The 21,850-nt window shown below is 38.6% G+C and overlaps 1 protein-coding gene across 1 annotated transcript in view; it reads right to left on the bottom strand.

The window, feature by feature from the left end:
• LOC110836992 (lachesin) overlaps nucleotides 1–21,850 on the bottom strand; it is a 170,185-nt gene that overhangs the window by 1,793 nt on the left and 146,542 nt on the right. Inside the window, exons 4-9 of the mRNA XM_022078750.2 lie at nucleotides 20,758–20,928; nucleotides 11,315–11,443; nucleotides 9,280–9,418; nucleotides 5,653–5,801; nucleotides 676–738; nucleotides 48–119 (exon numbers count right to left, since the gene is read on the bottom strand). Of these exons, the coding sequence (XP_021934442.1) occupies nucleotides 48–119; nucleotides 676–738; nucleotides 5,653–5,801; nucleotides 9,280–9,418; nucleotides 11,315–11,443; nucleotides 20,758–20,928 (723 nt within the window). The remainder of the gene's footprint in view (nucleotides 1–47; nucleotides 120–675; nucleotides 739–5,652; nucleotides 5,802–9,279; nucleotides 9,419–11,314; nucleotides 11,444–20,757; nucleotides 20,929–21,850) is intronic.

Raw genomic sequence — 21,850 nt, forward strand, 5'->3', positions numbered from 1 at the left:
TAGTTGTGAACATTAATTGTTTCGTATAATTTGTACGAACTACTCACCGATCGTTGTATGAATAATGTCATTGGCTGCATCATTCAAGCCTCCAGCACCAGTAACCTCGACTTCTGGAACTATAAACATTTAACATTCAAATCTCACCCCAAAGATTGGTTACCCTGACTGAGGTTTGTCCTGGCTTTTCCCACCTCATTCTGGCAAATGATGGGATAGTGCATTGAATTAGGCTACAATCGCTTCCTTACATATCCTTTCCGAATCATTATGTATTAATAATTTTATCATTCGATGTTATATAGTGTGAGCTACTGACAGCGTCGTTTAATTTACCATAAATAAATAGATAGTAAACAGCATCTAACTCCACATGAAATATAGAAGTTTTTTGTTTTTATTCACAAATGAACGCAGCTGATTATGGCCATTTGTTTTATGAAATTACTCGCCATAGCTCTTCATGCTATCAGGGATTTTTTTTTAAAATTTGTACCTAATTTAAAAGTTTCGGTATGTGGATTAAGAAAGTAAGTTTCAGATTTTACTCTCAATCATATTTTGAAATTAAAACAATATAGATGTTTCGTTTATATTAAATTCAAACCTAATGTGTTTGTGTTTATTTCCAAATATAGAAAGTAATATTTGAGGCAACTAAGTAGAACATCTTACCTGATACTGTCACTACTTGATTTTCAGTTGATCCGATGGGCAAAGGCGTTGCTACCTTGATTTCTGAAAAATATCGTGAGAATATTTAATTAAGAATGTACATGCTGTTTATTTTATGTTTTGTAATTGATAATATTCTGTATTAAAACAGTGTATATATGGAATTCATTGCATTCATACTTTGCAGGAACGAAAAACATAACTTTAAGTAAAATGAAAGAAAGCTGTGTCATACACATAAATGGTATGAAATTGATGTTGCTAGCGTAAAAAGTAATACATTTTGAAGATTCCTTTCAGTATTCTATAGTAATATCATGAGAAACAGTTTATCTTGCATTTCAATTTATTTTTCTGCATTTAAGTTCTCTTAATGACTGTAAAAATGTATGGCATCATATATCTTTTGAAGATTGATTGTTCCTATGATAGAGGGAATAACTATATCTGAAACGTCGATAAAAGTTTACCAGATTACACGGCACAGTAACTCAGAAGACAGCCATCTTCATATTTTTCACTTGTACACACACTGAAATTATGTTTATGTATGCGTATTTGGAAGTCGCCGGCTTTTACAAACACATATTTGTAGCGTGTATAAATATAAACAGAAAGACAGATGTTCATATGGAAGGAAATATTCATATATTGGAATCGTACAACTTCCGTCTGCAATATGTCATATTCATATGCTTTGGAATCAGATTGCGTGAAATTGTCGTCGAGCGTCTGGTTTTGGCAACAAAAGAAGTTTAATATTCGCACACGACAACGTTCAGCAGAGAAATAGTTATCATCAACCTGAGGCTGTGTCTGTGGTCGACGTGAATGATGATGATGATGAAATTTTTCCGGGACCTGTTATTACGGTCGCTGATTCAAGTCTGTCTGGGCAGTCATACTGCGGAAAATGTGGTATAGTTGACCTGTGTAGTTTGACTTTGAAGTCTTTTGCCTTTCACGTATGGCAGACGGTTCAGTAGGTACGTAGGTGTATGCACTTTCTGGGAAGTGAGTTTCTGGACTCTTCGGTATGGAAGAAAATGTCCCATGGTGGTGTACCGAAGCACCGAAGCTGAAATCCAAATAAGATACGGAGGCAGACACCAACTGCTTTTGCAACGTGTGTGTTGCGGGTGGAGGTTTCTACAAAGCGAAGCACGTTGCCTAAGATTGGCTGCAGGTGTGATACTGAAGTGACAACGAATAAAACCGTGAAGAGGTAGTATCAGTAACCAGGAAGGGAAATATACTGGTTGTTCTTGATTTACCCTGTTTTATTCAGCCTGAAGTAAAGGAATTTCTAACACTGGATAAGGTATAGCTATGCTACATTTTGCATTCCGTGTGCAACTAGTATCGATTTTCTCTCTTCTACATTCGATATCTCGCACGAATGTCACGTCTGGCAATAAAATCGGCGAAGGGTACGTGAAGAGGAAAGCCTATTGCCCGTTATTCCACACTATCGACCACTTTGTTTCGATATCTCTTTTCTTACTCTCTCGTTTCTACGCTTCAATGCCCTATCCTTCTCGTTTTGTCATCTCCTTCTGCTCCAGTTCAGTGTTTCGTATCTGTGCACGTTCTTCTTTTAAGAGTTCTGTACTCAAGCTGACATCATACACCGTAGCCTAGCCCAAGTACACTCGATATGTCAAATATAAGGACAGACAGAGCAGAGGAAGACAGGAGTCCCCTGTAATGTCAGTTTCATTCGTATGAGATTACAGATATTTCTACATTATGTCATTTAAAGTTTTATCACCTGGTGTATCAAACGAAGCGTTGTCACATTGTGGATTTAAATAATTCCAGTGCACCAGACTGACTAGTGCTAAAAGAGTGGAATTATGAACCTCCATTTGAAAGATTTTTCTTTCAAAGCATTTTAAACTTTTCAATGTAAAGTCAGGATAATAGTGAATAAGAACTGAAATTTGAAAGGGAAGTAAGGTAATATTAAAATTTACCTGACAATACACCTGAAGCTAATAAAAGATTGATATATGAGCACAAAATTATTTTAGTGATGGTGGGGAAAGTATATTAACTAATTAGATGCAATTACTACAAGTAGAAAACTAAAATTAATTAACTATTAGTGAAAATTACAAATTTATAACTTGGACGTCATGCACAATTACAGGATCGCATAAAATAGGCCCACTCTACTTCATCATCATACTGGCAGTAAAGACAATTAAATCCGCAAATAAACATTTCATATTTATACCAATTACCTTCGAAAAGTTCCTTTGTTTTCGACTCAGCAAAGTATCATCAGATTCTGGAAAGTCGCAACACGTTATTGGTGGCTAAGATCATGTGTACATCGATCCTTGATACAGAATAGTCATAGAAAGGTAATTTTGACTAATAAAATGGACACAACTTACATCAAGACTTTGTTGTTTAATACGGGAAGATGAATAAGACATCAGCTGTACGACCTAGGAACTTAACGTGACGCGACAGATACTCGAACTGGGAGTCTCTAAGTTTACTCGCTCGGTAATACGTTGTGAATATGATTTCAGGTTAAATATTTAATTTATGTTTGACTTCTTTATGTGAAAAAGAAGTCAAATGGTACTCAGTAAGCAGCTTAATTATAAACAAAGTTGGCGCGATATTCATGCTAGGAAACAAGTTGGCTCTCCTTCAAATGCCTGCCTTCAGATTGACTTCTTATCATATCGTTCTTTCGCAACAGGCGGCAGCACCATTTGGTGTTTGAAGAAATGACTGTCGCCCGCGACCCCATTCAGGAAAAATGATGGCACTCACTTTGTTCTTATGTGCGTCGCCTCGCGTCGCAAACTGATGATGTTCCTTTCGTTTCTCTACACACACCAAAAGATCGACGCATACATACGAACGAAATAGGTTTGCAACCTGCAGCTGTGTGTTGGGTTCTCGGTCTGTTTAACTACGCTTCTTAAACTGTAGAGGACATAGAGCTTAGAATAACGTGGGATTTGTATGATTTAAGGTTTTTACAGCGGTGAGTATGAAGATTTGTCTTCTAGGTTGTTGCGATGAATCGCCCTGATGACGGAGGCAGTATGACCTCTGAAACGTTGGTTACCATCGACCAGACTACACAGCGCAACAACCCAGAAGACAGAAATCTTCATACTCATCGCCCTGATGACGGAGGCAGTATGACCTCTGAGACATTGGTTACCATCGACCAGACTACACAGCGCAACAACCCAGAAGACAAAAATCTTCATACTCATCGCCCTGATGACGGAGGCAGTATGACCTCTAAAACGTTGGTAAACATCGACCAGGCTACACAGCGCAACAACCCAGAAGACAGAAATCTTCATACTCATCGCCCTGATGACGGAGGCAGTATGACCTCTGAAACGTTGGTTACCATCGACCAGACTACACAGCGCAACAACCCAGAAGACAGAAATCTTCATACTCATCGCCCTGATGACGGAGGCAGTATGACCCCTGAAACGTTGGTTACCATCGACCAGACTACACAGCGCAACAACCCAGAAGACAGAAATCTTCATACTCATCGCCCTGATGACGGAGGCAGTATGACCTCTGAGACATTGGTTACCATCGACCAGACTACACAGCGCAACAACCCAGAAGACAAAAATCTTCATACTCATCGCCCTGATGACGGAGGCAGTATGACCTCTAAAACGTTGGTAAACATCGACCAGGTTACACAGCGCAACAACCCAGAAGACAGAAATCTTCATACTCATCGCCCTGATGACGGAGGCAGTATGACCTCTGAAACGTTGGTTACCATCGACCAGACTACACAGCGCAACAACCCAGAAGACAGAAATCTTCATACTCATCGCCCTGATGACGGAGGCAGTATGACCCCTGAAACGTTGGTAAACATCTACCATACCACAAGGTGCAACAACCCAGACAGAAATCTTCAACGTGGAATACGTTTACAGATAGTGATGACATTGGAACAGGAAATGTATGGCCGTGTCCTGTATCTGGAGTAGCCTACACAAACCTGTAACGATGCCCGGTGTCCCAGTCGTGATTTGAATCTTAAACGCCTGAATTGATGACACCACTGCGTCAGTCAGCTTGATCGGTTCCTGAAAGCCTTAGTTCAGTCGGTAATTCAGAGAACCACGAGACTGCTTTCGAGAAAGACAACCAAACAAGCAGACACACGTTATTTTAAACATGTTTTATTTTTACCCAAGAATAATCGACAAGTATGAAATTATGTCTTACGCCTTCCCCACCATCACATTATCGACTTCACTACACATATATCAGTCATTTGCGATGCCAAGGTGGAATTTTACAAAACCGCGGACGCACATTTATTCCTTCTGTCAGTTTTATCCTATATTTTTGACGCTTATTGTATTCCGTCTTACGCTATTTCTCCTTCGTTTATTATTCATTCCGTGTTTTGTCCCCCCCCCCCCCCCATTTTGTCGCCCAAGTAGACTGCCTTCTTTGCTTAATGGTTAGATCAGCATTGGCTGTCAATAGAACTATCGAGTTCTGAAAGTGTAGAGGTCAGGTTGCCTTCCATTTTTTTTTCATATTGATTCTTCTGATATAAGAGCCGATTTCCGACTGAGAGGGCCTTGGACTATACACGGAGCGAGAACATTACCGGATATTATGTTACACAGTTCTGAAGGCTGGAGTCTGAAGACAGATAGGCCAGATAAGATGTACGGAAAATACATATCGTACTCTATAAATATATATATCGTCCCTAAGTAGGATATTTTCAGCACGTTATGTCGAAACGTTTGGACATGATCAGCTTTGTTGGTTGTATAAATACGATATTTCTCTCGACATAGAAATTTTACGGTCTCCGTTATATGGTTGAGGAGAGCAGTTGGTCTTTCAGCTGACACTATAACTCGAGACTGTGACTATCTGTACGTATCAGGTATAAAGAAGAAATAAACTAGAGATTGACGAACGCAAAGACTGACTTACCGTAGAGTCGGACTGTGCCTTCGGCGTGCCCCAGCGAGTTGGTGGACACGCACATGTACGTTCCCAGGTCCCGACTGCTGAATTGGTTGATCGTCAGCTTCAGGTGCACCTTGTACGCCGTTCGATTCTCCACAATCGAATGTTTAGTCCTGGGGAAAGAAACCTTCTGAATATTAGGCATGGCTACAGTACAGACAGAACAAAAATATTAGAGGCGTGTAGAGAGACTGTGTCTTCCGTGACGGGTAACGTCGAATTTACGGCCCACAGTTCCAATAAAACAATATTTAATTACGATATTCTCTTATTGTATTTATTTAAAAATCGAACCGTGGCATATAGATTGCATTTACCTAACGTTACCAACCGTCTGTTATGACTGACACGTGTTAATATGGGGTATGAAGGTAATATTTCTGCCATTTTTGGTTGTCTCCGTATTCCATTGTAAATTCCCGCGATTTAGACACGTTCTGATTTCATTCCTATTCAGTTTAACTCGCTGTGTAAAAGAGAGATAAATGAAGCGTTAGTCCATTATTAATGCGTAGAATGGTGACTTATTTAACATGACATTCTAACAATCCAAACCATCCCTGAACAAATAACTCCGTTATCAGAGACTGTTCGTTCAGTCATAACCCCTCGTTCGCAGAAAACTGTAACAGTGGCGTGCAGTCCATGTGTAAATGACTGCTGAATAAATGGTACGAGGTACACTCATTAAATGCAAACTGAACTGCCATTACTCTGAAACCAGCCAAGTGCTGAGTTAGAGATTAGGCCCCTTTCTCATGATAAATTGCTGCTTGGTCACCTGAAGGGGCGGTGATAGATGAGTATGGAGCAGTGGTGGAATGGCAGCGCGTTTTATGCGGAAAACTCGGAGAAAAACTAGTTTCATGGCGATTTTTCCGAACCACGAATCTCACTTTGAAGTCAGTGAGAATCCAATGTCAAGACTTCATTATGTAAAAATACCACACAGATGGAGGAGTAACAGTGTCCTGCCTGAATGCCCGGTCTTGGTTTAGTCACTGGGACTTACTTCAACATCATTTAATTCAGAAATTCTCTTAGGTCCATATAATGGATAGCAAATTCTTACCCTGATTGACATTTGGAAGAGTGAAACTAAGTCATTTACCTCTGTATAGTTTGTGCTTAACTACCGAACCAAAAATTACTAGTTATCTTAGTCTTGGTATATAGTCTTTCTTGTTAACTTGGAAATGAAACACCCTTAACCAACAAACGTAACATATTCTTCTTCTTTGGCTCTACAGCCCAGTGTGTGTCTTCGCCGCCTCCTTTCGGAGGTTTCTTAGTCAAACATAACACATATCCTACTTAATTTAGATGACGCATTTGTTAAATAATGTAAGAACGAACGACTAGGCCAGTTAACGCGACTCAGTCTTTGATTCACAATGTAAGTTCCAGTAATCGCAAAATTGAAGATGGCTGTTTTGTGCGTTGTAGCACCGTGTAGTCTGATGAATACTCGTCAACGTTTCTGAGGGCCTCGCTGCCTCCACCACCAGTGTAATCACCTTGATTATTGCCCTGTTGATGGAGGCAGTGAGGCAATTCGAAACGTCCAGACTGGATTGAGCCACATCGCAGACCTCGTTGCCGTGAGAACCTGAGATCTGAACAATCACAAAATTATCCAGAAACAATCCACGCTGCATAGACACCGCTGCATCCAATTGGCCGTGGGCAGCGTAGCAAGTACCAGTCTTCCTCTTATTGTTGCAAGTGTGTATGGAACTAATCAAGCCAATTGACGTTCCTGAAAATGAGATTTTCCACCGCCACTGTGTATGGAACTCAGAGCCCTCACTAATTACTGTAGTAGGTCTATACCCTTGTGACAGAATTATGATTCCACGCGAGGAGTGTGGAATGGGGGTCGATTTTGGGGGTGGGAGCATTGTACCTACGGATGCAATGCTTCGTTTGTTTTTATGCGAGTCTGTGTGCGGTTGTAATTAGTTACTCAAGCCAAGTGTGAATCCAAAGCTCTGAATTACCACTCTTATGCAATTATTTCTATGTTAAGAGTGTGGAGAAAAAGCTTAAACCCGGAAAGTAAATTACACAGAATCTAAAACGATTACTTTATCTGTTCATTCTGGAAGGATTATGATGAATAACGTTTTCCAAATTTCTGTTACCGTTCTCAGTTCGATGGTTGATTTAATAGTTAAAATGTCTAAACTCACCAATCGGAAATAATATTTGTAGAATTTAAAAACCACGTTTAAGGAAACAATAACACAGCTTCAATACGTTTCAGTTTCAGTTAGATTAATCTCGTGTTTCTCTCTTTATTTTGAGGCATGTTTATTCAAGTCTTTCTGTGTACAGAAATAGATGAACACGTATGTTCTGCTTTAATGTCTTATGTTTTATTTCACACGGAGGGACTAAACAGATCCCATAGTTGTGTCGTAACACTTGGTACGTGGTTTCTGTCAGGAGTAAAATTACACTGCGTGAACCATAATTTTACTGCGGTATTTTCTATGCACAGCCATTGATTTTTAGTGGAGAGTGACACTCTCCGATGGTGTGTAATTGTGATGTGATATGATATATGTTAGTTTCAACCACTCTAAATCACTCGTGACAGAACTCGATAGAACTCAATGCTATGTGGAGCATCATAATAAATCGATTTTCACTTATCGAAACATGCACACCTGTACACTTCTGTTTAATTACTTACTTGTGCTATACGCGTTGATGTCTGTAAATTAAATCTGGGCTGACATAGTTTGCAATTACAGGCTTATTCCCATTTTAAAAATTCATGGAATTCATTTTAAATCTTAAACGTGTACACAGGCGACTTCCGAGGTATCCAGTCACATAAGAACCCTGATGATGGGGACAGAGTTGGTACCCGAAACGTCGGTTTACCACGGTAACCAGTTAACGCGGCTGATTGCCCGAGATGATTGTATTGATTGAAAGTCTCAAATCCTATAAAATTAAAATTGGTTGCACAAATTCACACGCAAGAATTAAACCGTCGTCAGGTTTTTCAAGAGTAGTGGTCTTTTTTTGTGTACTCCTTCAGCGTGTTTGACAGACCGCGTATAATAGAATTTTCCGCATTCGGAAAATAATTGTTCACGTATAATGGAATCGACGTTGGACATGTCCGCGTAAAAAAATGTTTTTTTTTGTACTGTAGACGATGTACCCTTTTAGCATGCTGCTTCTAGAACCCGAGTCTTCCTTTTCAGCGTTAGATAAATAGCACAAAAAATAGTAACGTAGTACCTGATATCCGTCATGTAACATTTTCCACTTTCTTCATCCATTAGTTTATATTTCTTGGGAATATCATTCTATTCATATACACGCTACTGTGTAGGCGTGCCCATCAAATAATATTCTTCTGTTCCTGAAGATATTGCACCGTGTAGTCTCGTAGAAATTGACCAACGTTCCCGACATGCTTACTGCCTCCGTCATCAGAGCGATGATGGCCTACCAAGTGACAGTAATCTTCATACCCACCACCGAGGGAACTCACATTCTCATATTATCTGTGCTTGTTCGGAGTGCCGTGTTGGAGCGTCTCACTTAGTGATACAACTTTGAACCACTTACCCGTCTAATAGCATTTCTCCTCTGTTCTTCAGCCAGTAGTTGATGGTGTTGGGGAACGCCTCAACGTGGCACTCCAGGGAAACGTTTGTCCCAAGTGGCGCCCCAAGCAGCTGATTCGGAACTTTGACCACTGGGGCAACTGCAGAAAGGAGAGATAACGAACTTAGCGAAAATAGTGTGGTTACAGAGAAGAATACACAAGTTACGTTTTGACAGAGTTAAATCGTTTGTGTTGTACGAAAATTTGGATACTACTAAAGAACTGTAATTTTGCGTCAGAGCTTGAAATCGTTAATGGTATTTTTTATTTCATAGTTTTCATCTAACACGTTCTATCCTGCCTTCAGCAAATACTGAATTTCTTTGAAAAGACCATTTTACATTTCGCCGATGTCAAGGTAAAGACATGTAAACCCTAAAACTCAAGGATACAAAAAGTAACTTTCGGAAAGTTTTAATAATCAGTTTTATTGATTAAAAATATATTTACAAATATGGTTATACAGTTTATGCATGAACTTCATGCTGAATTGATAATTTTTAAAATTACAGATTCAATGAAGTGTAGGCTGTAAAGTATAAATCATACTTTGGGTGTAATTTTTGGACTCATACTTTTTACCCTGCCACCGACGAACTGAGGTGGAATCAGGTTAATGGTACAGCTATATATTTACATACACCTTGAAAACAAGGGAATTAATCACTTAATAAATTACTAACTTCAATTAGTTTAATGCTATACATGAGATATCTCGCTTATAATCATTGGTATTTCTTGTCTTCATTTATGTAGTGCTCGAGGACATCGGTGGAAAAAAGTGTCGCGTTATCTCTCGAAGGTTAAAGCTAACAAGGCCTCACTGTTCAAATTTCCCATTCATAGAATTTCCACGTTATCATGATTACATACTGATAGTATCAGAAAATTTAAGTAATTAACGAAATAGTCGAAATGATGAAATGATGAAATGATGAAATGTCTGAAGTCGGTAAACAAGTTTCTAATTGACTTTCGTCTACAATCATTCATACTTATACAGGAGAAGCATAATTCGTTGTAAGTTAGGCGTTTAATCGATTGATGAATTGAAGCTTTTTAGAGCGTATTTGCTAATTGGGGGGGGGGGGGGGTTGTTGAGAAGTCATTGACGAAAAACATTTGTGGTAGAATGAGGGAAAGGAAAAAGAAACATTGGCTATTAGATAATCGATCACGTGACGAAGAGATGCAAACACAGGAATATATTACCAAATATTAACTAAAGATTAAAAGTCGTATACCATATAAAACGAACCTCAGAGACCACTTCGTTAATAAAGTCATACAGTTCTCTTTTTGTGTTTTAGTGATTACAAGTAATCTGTAATTTAGTTACTTTAAACAGCAACTGTCAAATATTTGCCATATAATATTATGGAGGTGCGTATAAGCATTACTTTTACGAGAGGCTTGGTGACATTTCACTTATTTTTGTATCTCTTCCTGTGCTTTTTCCCGCCAAAATAACTGTCGCAATGCGCCAACCCTCAATATCTATATTCTGGTGTGAAAACTCCCTACTACCTGGATATAACCGCTTGAAGCACATTGCGCGAGAGGCTTGCTTGTTTATTTTTACTTTTTTTAACTTGTGTCGGCTCTACAGAGCGTTAATGGAAGTGATACTGTTCTTCTACTGAAATATGACGCATGGGAATAATTAATTTTAAACCAAAGTAGTTTGCTCGTTATAAGAGGCCCATCATTTCATTTTACAGAAAATGTGAGCCATTTTCATCTTCTGCATTAGTCATTTTCTCTAAAGCTCGAAATCATTATGCTAAATGAATATTATAGAACGAGATGGGCTGGGCACTTGGCACGCATGGATGGGGAAAGAGGTGTGCACCAGGAATTCAAAACCCAAGCTTAAATCCTTTTGTGCAGGGAAACTTGCGCGATTTAACACCAGGCTACACTTTCTGTATACATTGAAAATAGTTGGGTGTCTATTTTTGAAGTGATAAAAATATTTATGTGGAATGTACTTACAGTTTACGTTGAGTGTAATGCGCTTGCTAACTGCTGGTGGTACATCATTTGAAGCTATGCACAGATAAGCGCCCATTTGCCTTCTATCCAGCTTCACGAGTGTTAACGTGTCCCCACTGAAAGTATCCACTGAAACACACGGATTCACAGTTGTTTGATTTCTATGATGTGGTGACTGCGTTTGTTTACCGACAAACAGTTTGAACTGATTCTGGAAATGGCAAAGTTTGCCCTGTGCTGGAATGACGCAACAACATGGATGTCAGTGCTTGAAATTTTAATATCAGTATTTATTGAATTCTGTAAATTAAAACAAAATTAAACAAAACGTGGCTTACAATCAAGAGCGTATTTGTTCTTTAGTTTCGTTTTGGGTGTAATACTCCCAAGCATAGCTCACATCAAAACAGTACACAATAAATAAACTATTATTTGCAAGGAAATGTTTGTTCTGTCGTGTGGCATTCCATTAATCTTTATATTCTGAACACCAACATTCTGCGATAGACCTAGACTAGACTAGACTAGACCACACTACGTCACAACCGAGAAGACCGAAATCTCATATTTCATGAGTAGCAATTGAACCAAAACGAGGAGCTTTGAGTTCATAATTGCATACATTGTCCCAAACAGACGTGCTACAACCGGTGCATACGTTGTGTGCACATATTTTTGGGACTGCTTATAGTTTTAGTACAACCTATGGGTATTGGTGAGATTAATAAATCAATTAGTATTCTGTACCCTTGAGTTCATCCCTTGTGCTAGGGACGTCTCAGACGCAAACAGAAAGAAAGAAAGAAAGAAGGCTGGAAAGGGAGTCAGTTGGGAAATACGCAAGGGGAAGGAGGGAATTTCTTTTCCTGGAGGTATATTGGATGTTGAAGTAATAATCTTGGGAGTTCCCGTTCTGCTGCACTTCATATTTCTGAAGAGAACTGAGCTTATTATACAGAATGATTCAACGTCCCTGCGCATATACAAGAACACAAAAATGTCGGTTACAACACCATACGACAGCTTGAAGGATGTTAGTTGAGGTCATGCAGTCACGTAATACACTAAAATCCTCTGCGACATTAGGGTGTGAGTGAATTTTGAATCAGTTCTCACTTCTAACACTTGTTCTTTAAAACGTGTAGAGAATTTTGAATCGTTGTGTACAAGACTACCGACGTAGTACAAGACACACCAAACTAGATATTTTCTGATGCAGTACTCACTGAACTGAAATGCACGCCAAGTGACCAGAAAATTGTAATTCAAGTCCTCATAGACACAGTCGTTTAGAGTTGATACGTACAGACGGACGGCCAAAGTTGTTTTCATAGGCGCTCCACAAGGCTGGGAAAGCTCCCGAAAGTCGCTGATGTTGATCACAGAGTAAAGGGTAACGAACAAATTAATATGTAAAACGAAGTTAATGCTACACTCTGACGTAACAGTGGGTCCGTTTTCGAACGAAAATGTACTTCAGTTTGTGGGATGAAATGAAATACACACAAATAGTCTCATTATAAATTTTAACAAATCTTCATATTCAACGTCGTGTTATAAATTAAATAGCATTCAGACTAGATGCTAAGCTTCGTATCCGAATTCTTGTATAAATATTATTTCAGTTCTGAGGGTGTTTATCTTAAGATGTTACGATGCGAGAAAACTGTGGAGATGGATTAGCGCAATGCCTCCCGGAGAGAGTTAATTCCAAATCTGAATTAAGAGGGAGAGGCCGTTGTCACACGAAATTAGTGTTTACCAGCAGAGAATATAACACCCCTTGTGTTAGAAATCACAAATGTTTCATTTTCGACAGCATTGAAATACTACTCTGTCGTCTATTTACGCATCTTAATTAACATTGCTGAATAATGTTCCATATTGCGGAACACTTGTTTCAATAAGGAAATAGAAACTGTTATCTTCTGCTGTTTGAACTTCGTAGCGGTGTTAACGCATTGATATTTAATTCGCCCAGTTGTTATTTCCTAAGGCTGTGTAATCACGGCTGAATAAATGTCAGTTTACATTTGGCGGTAATAAATAAATGATGTGATACATTTCCTTATTTGTAACAACTATAATTCAAGCGCTTCGGATCCAGAAATTTCTGTACGGAGGAAACTTGATTTTCTAAAGGCTTTTTGGGTTCAAGGGAAGAATTCAGAATTACGAGTTTCCTTAAATAATTTCTCTATTATGAGTTATTTCGACTATATATGTATATATAACATATCGAAAAGCTTAAATCTGTGGAGCCTAGCGCGCCTTGAAGAAACAGGTAGTGTATGTGTAGTGTAATGGGATGCTGTCGATAATACGTTGACACATCATCAACTAAAAATTAGTATTTAAAACATATTTAGAGTCGCTGTTGTCAAGGCTGAGATGCAATTCCCATACATCAACTAATTAATTAACTTACTGCATGCAGCATAGTTCTTGAGAAGTTTATAGTCGTTCAGCTAGTCAATAAATGCGCCACCCGTTTTAGGGAAAGCGAAGGACAATTGCTGTGTTTACAGGCACGCGCTTTGTACACTTACCACAAAGGAAATAAACGCGGAATTTTGTACGAAACCTCACAAAAGCAATTTACAAAGGAGGCCGAGGTGAAAGTGGAAACTGATATTGAGAAACAGAACGGTGGACCGAAATGAATCGGAATATGATTCAGTAGCGAGCTTCTGTGCTGGTGAAGGTTTTTCATGTTCTGTAAATACAAGGAATTTCTTGAGAGGTGGTATAGCTATGAAAGGTTTCATGAAACTGTCTTGTGACAAGTTAATTGATTACAAGGCTTCAACGTGTTATTCAAAATGAAAAACATTTATAGAAATATTATTTACTTCTGCTGAAATATTAGACGACTTTGGCTTGGTATTAGGATCCGCGTTTTGAACCACACTGTAACAACGGTTGACTAACTAGAATTAGGGAATTGGGGAGTTACTTGAAATTACGTCAGGAAGTGGGAACATGGCGACTCGCGTTCCGATTAGTTGGAAGGGGTGAGAGAGGACGGTGCCAGTCCTTGACTGCTAATGAAATCTGCTTGTCGCTTTGGTTTGACGTGATCTCTGGTAAACAGGTCAAGCTGACAAATCGGGAATAACTTCCGACTTGCATGGTTTAGAGCAAGTTGGCCAACTTCTTTCTTCCCTGGGGCCAAGAATTGCTTTCCCGTTGGACTCAATGGCCAAGAAGTCCTCTTCGCACCACTTTTAAACTAATGGCAAATTTTTGTTGTCTTTATTTCCAAAACTTTCAAAATGTTTTTTTTAAAAAAATCCAGAATTCCAAAAAAAAATTGAAAAAAATCAAAATTGTGAAAAATTGTAAAAAAATACAGAAATGACTAAAAATTTGACAAACAACATTTTGGAATTTTGAAAATTTAAGAAATATCAAAATATTTAAAAATTACAAGAAATTCCTAAATTGGCAGTATGCCCACAAATTAAAAAAATCTAAATTAAATAAAATTAAAAAACCAAAATTTTGAAAATTCATTGTTTTTTTAATTAAATGATAATCCCGAAAATTTTAAGGTCACGTAGGCAAACGTTGGGATACTTTTACGTCTTGTTAACTTATACATGCCAAGATGTATCCTTAGATTATTTTAGGGGCAGTGAAGTCTGCTTGGTCTCAGAGAATTATATCGCAGTATGGTCTTGGTATGTCTTACTCTTCTGACGTGTTTGCTTCAGTCATTTAGCCTGCTGATTCCCACATAATTGATAGAGATTTTAGTTTGTATCGGTATAGATTAAGTCCTAACGTTGTGCTAAAGTTAACTGCTATTATTTATGCACTATTCCAACTTGATTCGCCATTTATTTACTACTTACTTCCTGTTGTACCAGTTTTTTTTTATGAATTTAGAGGGTTTTGGATTTCATTCAACCAAGTAGCCCAACGTGGTTAGTCTTTGCATACTTGAAGTCAGTCAGTAATTTGTGCGTTCCGGAGGATATCGTCAGAGAGGAGGATTCAGGGTTCAGCACGTGTCCAATCCGAGCGTGATTCGAACCCGCGTTCCCAGCATTTGAGTGTTCAACTAACGCCCTCCTGCTCTGATCGTCGGTCTCATTCCATATCCTCGTTTTACCCCTGAAGTTTCCAGCGGAAATGTAAATTAGAGACGGAAGCAAAACTCTGAAAAGTTTCATTATCTTGTTACAACATAAAAATGCACAGTCCGTGTCAAAGTTGCAACTTGAGACTTCACACAGTTACCCAGCACACAATTTCTAGTTTAGGAGCTTATATCCGCTACATTGAAAAGCCAACTTTCGTCGTAACGATATTCCATACTCAAGTTGTATGTTGAGAATGAATAGGAAGAGAGACTTGATGCAAGGGAACGTAAATTTTATTGTGTGTGAACGTCTGTACTAAAATGTATCTTCTCGCATCCTGGAAATGTTAATGCTCACTTATAACCACTGCCAGGGCAACAGTTTGTAGCGAAATGAAACAACAGTCTTCTCTGCCGTCAGTGCAGTTTTCTGAGATACAGAGAGAGAGAGAGAGAGATGTCTGGGCTTTCCTTTCTCCGCAGCTATCATTTGTAGCAGCAACTCACACCATTTCATATTTCCTTCTTTATTCCTCGCCTGCAAACTGTTCACTGTGACATTCCACGTCTAAAAGACCCACTCGTAGAAGCTTCACAGTTTTCTGATTGGTTTATCTTAAAATTCTATAGACTGAGATCTGTCTTGTACCATTTGCTGTAAAGTTAAGGGAATACGGACAGTGTGTTTGTTCACATGTATAAATCCATATAACTAGTGGTACAATTCTATACACTGTACGTGTTTACATTTGTGATTATTCTGATTGATTTATTATTCTTTCCTTATCTCTTATCTTGCACAATTTATGCGTTCTTATTTATTCTTTAGTCTTCTTTAGTTTTCTTTATCTTATGCTGATATGTAACATTACACGTAGACATTTTATTTGGTTATTGATTGTGCCAACAGATATCAGTACGACGCACACCTCTCATCTGTTACCATTAAATTAAATTTTCGAAGTTTAATGCATATGAATGTTTCAGTATATCCTAATTTATATTAAAGTATAATAAAATATTGGCTAATATTTGGTAACAGAAACTCTCTTTCATACTAGACTTGACATTTAATAAATACAACCTGAATATCTCGGTTTTTTTACATTTGATTGGAGATTTGTGTGTGAGCCATGATGATATGATGTTCACTATCGCAACATAACCAGTGATTACACAGTGAGTTGTTTAAAATACACGGTGGATTTATTTAAAAACTATTACAATTAATTATTTCCTGGATTGCTGCTTGTCGCTTCAAAAATCAGACCTGGTTATCTGAACGTAAATGTCCTTGTACAGAGTAATACTGTACTTCCGTTATCCGCACTCCAGTCTTTATTCGGTCATGAAGGACGTAAACACTGCTGGATTCTACGTGTTTCATGTGAGACATTAAAGTTGTTGCAACACCTACTGGCCCAGTTTTAATGTGTCGTGATTCCACCCTGGAATTTCGTGTGAAGTAACATTCATTAATTGTAATTAGATGCTTTTCTCACAGTGACATGTGCATGGCAGGTGAGTTTGTCAATAATAACAATACCACAGTGTTCAGTTAGCAGTTAATGGGTGTTTTATGTTTTATCAGTGACTTCCACACTTTTAACAGAGCTTATTAAATATAAATGCAATTAATGCATAGCACAGAAGTAATTAAATGTCGAACAAATAATCGTGTGAAGTGTTTATAAATAGTAAATCACAATTGATTTGCTTTATGGAGTTTTGCCTTCTGATTCCATTTGTTCTATGTTTCAGGATGATTTATTTCTTTAAAATATATGATAGAAAGTACGGCATTGTGATCTTAAAGGTTGGTGACTTTTCGTGTTATTTTGAGAGTGTTTTGTTTCTGTGAATATTGCTGTCTTCTGAAATATTGTGCCTTATGGTCTGGTAGAAGTTTACCGACGTTTCGTAGGTGCTTACTGAATTTATTACCAGGTGAGTAGTTATCGCCCTGATGATAGGAGCAACGTTGGTGTACAATATTCCAAAGACAATACGCTTTGTACTTAACGCCATGAGAACATGACAACTCACCTTTTCTTTCGATGTGTCTCATTGTTTTGACTAATAAATGTTTAAAGCGTACCTTACTTCAGTAGGAGAGAATACGATATCTACTTTGTGAGGCTATTTAGACAAAGTTGATCTTAATTTATGTTTTGAAATTCTTTAGCAGTTTATAGGGAGTAATTAAAGATGAATACAGAAAAGATTAGGATGAAGTTAATTAGGAAACCTCAGTTAACATTTAACTACGGTAAAGGAATGTGAATGGCTAGGCATTGCATTGCATTGCGTATAACACAAAAAGTACTAGTAAATATATGAAGATTTGCTTGTGAACTAAACTCAGTCTTTGCAATGTTGGACCCTGTTATTTGTAATTGAGTACGCACAATTGAACACAGTTACTCAAAAAGTTTATTTTGTCAGGTAAATATTTGAACTATGCAGTTTATAAGGCAATGTAAAATCTCGTATATTTGCGTTGTCTCGCCTGAAGATGGCTTAAACACGTAGTGTGGTTTATTTTTTGTTTGACGAAATAAATAGTTTGTGTTGCAGTTTTAAATTGTATGTATTAAACTCAGCCCTTTATTATACAAAATAATAAAATTACCTGCGTCTCCGCCCCTCCCGCGAAAATACACTGTTTTTATTTAGAACGGCTTCATGAAATTAACTGAATTCCAAGTTCCATATAAAAGAGACCGACTATATATATATTGGAATGGATTTATTGACGCTAAACTTCGTATTAACGTTACGGAAGTTGACTTGCTATGCTCCATATTGCTACAGGTTTCCTGAAAATTAACTCCCACCTCCTCGAGGAATGTGAGTCTTGTTACGCCCTGTGTGTTGGAATGAAGTTATTGAATGTAACAGTTTATATCACAGCGTTTACCGTGTAAGAAGCATATTGGCGTCACCACCTGCAAGTATCATCTGCTCGCTTTGCTTCGCAGAGTTGCAGATGAACTCTGAAATTATAGCATGCAGAAGGAGGTGGTTGGTTGGATCATAAAGACGGGGCTCTAATTAACTCCCTAATCTACACTGTTACAGATTCTATCTTGTGACAAAATGAAGTCACGACGCTCTTAGTGATAACCAATTTCACATATTAGAACTTGACCATAGATCTAGTGGATAGACTCGCTGGGAAGTTGGTAAAATGTTATCCAAAAAAACTTAACACTTTTATATATCGAACAAGGAGATCGGGTTCATTGAAACTCTACGGGCTCTGGTTCTGCTACATGGCGGTGGACCCTCTTCTGACGTATTGGCCAGAATCTTACGTGCAGACATGCTACCGTTTCTTTTCAATACACTTTTATTTTCCACTTTCTTTACTACTGGTTCGCATGTCTGATGAAGGTATTGTCACTATCAGTTCATTTGGCAGCGTGTTAGCCTACGACGCTGATTACCTAGGTTAATGAACTGGACTGAATCCATGGCAAACGTTCTCAGCAGGAAAGTTCATAATTACTCAGCTCATGAAATTGTTGCTGTTATAAAACGCAGATCCTCATCACCGTTGGCACAACATCCAAGTACACCAGTTTATGACTAATTATTGGTGATGTCTGTGATTATATAGTAGTTGGTATCAATTATACGTAGATGCTATCTGCGATACTCTATTTTGAGCCCGCGAAACAGTGCAAAATAAGAACAAATTAAGTAGATGTGATCATATATAGCGAAACTTTGGCGTCCGTACCAAAAGCAAAAGTGACAAATTGCTTGTTTGACTAGGGAATAATTTCGTCCTGACTAGACGAGAAAATTAACTGCTTTTAATCCTTTTAAGTGGTCCTGAACAATAACTACAAGATTCGTTGTGAAGAAAAGGACTGGATTTCTTCACTATAGAGTCCCATTATCACAATAGTTTTTTTTTGTTAGAATCTCGAGATTTTCTTACTTCTTTTAGCTTTCTTTACTCAATTTTCCAAGTTGGCGTAGTGTTGCCCACGTACTGGTGATGACGTCATTTTTAAGCCGCTTACGACTGCAGGGAAGAAGGTTAATCGAGGTCCTTTCTCGTTCCTTTCTTTCTTGGAATTCTCGACGGACAGATCAGGTCTCTTTCCACCTCACCGGGTTTATCCTCTACTTTCTCATAGTGAAACCTTCATTGGCTTCTCACCGAGCTAGCGAGTGTTACTCTGTTAGTTGGACACTCCTTCGTTGGCTTAATTTTATTTGTATTGATGCTTCTTACCTCACACACAATTCATCTTACCTGCTTCTAAACGTACTTTTCACGTGTTACCTTTTCCTATGTAATATGGAATTGTTTTCTCAATCCCCCCCCCCCCCACACCTAATAATCTTTCTTAACTGTCTTGTCTCTGTAGCGATCTTTTCATTACAAGTTTGTAACTATGTGTAACATTGTGAGATTTGATGATAATGGTGCTGTTCTTCTCCGTCTTCAACCCCGATGACGGAGACAAAATGTTTGTCTGAAATGCTGGTATCTTCCAAACAGTCTACGCAATGGCAAAACTCACAAGAACGGCGTAGTCATCTGTGTAACATTATCTCCAGTGCAAGTTTTTAAATTTCGCCGATGTAGGCGTAATTAATAAACTCGTTGATTGGAGTCCTTGTTGAAAATCGAGAAATCCCTCGCTTTTTGTGGAACTAGACTGCTCATTGCCGCGTTCACAGAGGCCCGTTACTGGGCTGTGTCCTGAGCCAGATGATTCCTATCCAAACTTGTAGTACTTTCCAACTGAAAGCTGGTATACAACTCTCATCTTCCTCATGTGTGCTTTGCCAAGTAATGCGATGTAAGTTTAGTTTTATGGGTATACGTGTATTCAGCTCTTTCATCAGCAAAGTGTATGTCTGGCATTCTGCTCTGTTTTCCGTCCATATTATCAGAATACTAGGCATGTAAATACAGGTATTAAAGATCTAGTTACATTAGGTGGTCCGTAGGCCTACCGTCATGCGAATAAGAGTCAGTTTTTCGGACCGAGTCCGTTGGCACGTGGTCTGCCTGTCAAATTATTGTTTCCGTTTCAGACCCAGATATTCAGTAGAGTTAAATTTGAGGAAATTGTGGTTTTCTTAAAACATAAGTGCGTATATAACTGTCACATACGATGTTGTACCGCTGGAACACGTGGAGCGCTGTTACCATTCACACAATGATAATGCGCCAATATTACAGATTTGTTTAATCTCCCTCGTAGAAACATGACGAAGGGAATGTTACAAACTTTCTGTGCACAAGATAAGGTGTTCGTGCTGTTTGTTGTGAGGTGATGTTAACTTATGATTATGTAACGTTAGAACGTGACATATTCTAGGACCTTACCTTTCGTCACGTCCCTGAGACCCTTCCTGAGGATCAAGCCCTCGCCGTCCTCACGGCGCCAGAGAATGCGGGGCACTGGGTGTCCCGTTGCGCGACACATCATCGTGGCGTTCTCACCCTCCCGCACGGTGAGGTCGGAGCTCGTTTCCTCGTCAGTAATGTCAGGTGGCACTGAAATGCATGTAAATTTGATTACTTTCAGGTTGGATGGGTCACAGTATTAGTTATGGGCAACACTATTGAATATCTGACGCCGTCCAACAGACGGTAATAAGATGCACCCAGCGAAACAATGCAGGTGTTAACGAAAAAGGAAGTTCAGTCATTCGGTCAAATAATTAATGCCGTTTAGATTAAAAGCTTTGGCATGGTATTCAAATGTCTTCCTATTCGACCGGAGCACTGCGTTTTCTCAGCTCGTTCACCCAAAAGCGACTACATTACTTTGTTCGAGCTGGTTACTACCAACCATGCAACCATCTCGGAACATCGGTTTTTATGTACGTTTAAAGGTTTATGACGACAATTCAACACGTTGTGTATAATTATTCTGTTATCAATCCTCCAAACGTGAGGAAGTTCGTACTTCCGCCACCAGGTGACAGGTGGATAACGAAGGTCTGTTTTGTTGTGCTCCCTGTTTCTGCTAGTCAAAAACCTGGGAAACTCAGTAAAATTTAATTGAATGGTTTACTTAACATCGTATGTATTAGAACAACAAATAGATTTAGTAAATAGCAAATGTCAATGTCTTTTTTCATATTTATTCTAACTACAGTCGTTTAAAATCCCAACGTGGCCGGCATGCACTTTAACAATCTGGGGCACCTTTAGAAAACAAACAAATTTCCCGGAAACTTGTTTTTTGAAAAATGTTGGCAGTTTTATCGATAGATAAATTGTATGTAAAATAAACGCCTTGCTGTATGTGTATTTCAAAGGGAGTACGTTTTAACTGTGCTTAGCATCACTCTGTAGAAGCGTGTAGGACGCTCGGAGGTAATGCTTCATGTATTTCTTAACTTCGTCTCCAAATGACGTTAAGCTGTCTCTTCACTGCCTCATGCATATTATCACTTGAAAGGGGAACCAC

The sequence above is a fragment of the Zootermopsis nevadensis genome, unplaced genomic scaffold (assembly GCF_977971745.1).
Source record: "Zootermopsis nevadensis isolate Lab colony 2312 unplaced genomic scaffold, Znev_1.0 Znev_ptg000061l, whole genome shotgun sequence".
Lineage (NCBI taxonomy): Eukaryota > Metazoa > Arthropoda > Insecta > Blattodea > Termopsidae > Zootermopsis > Zootermopsis nevadensis.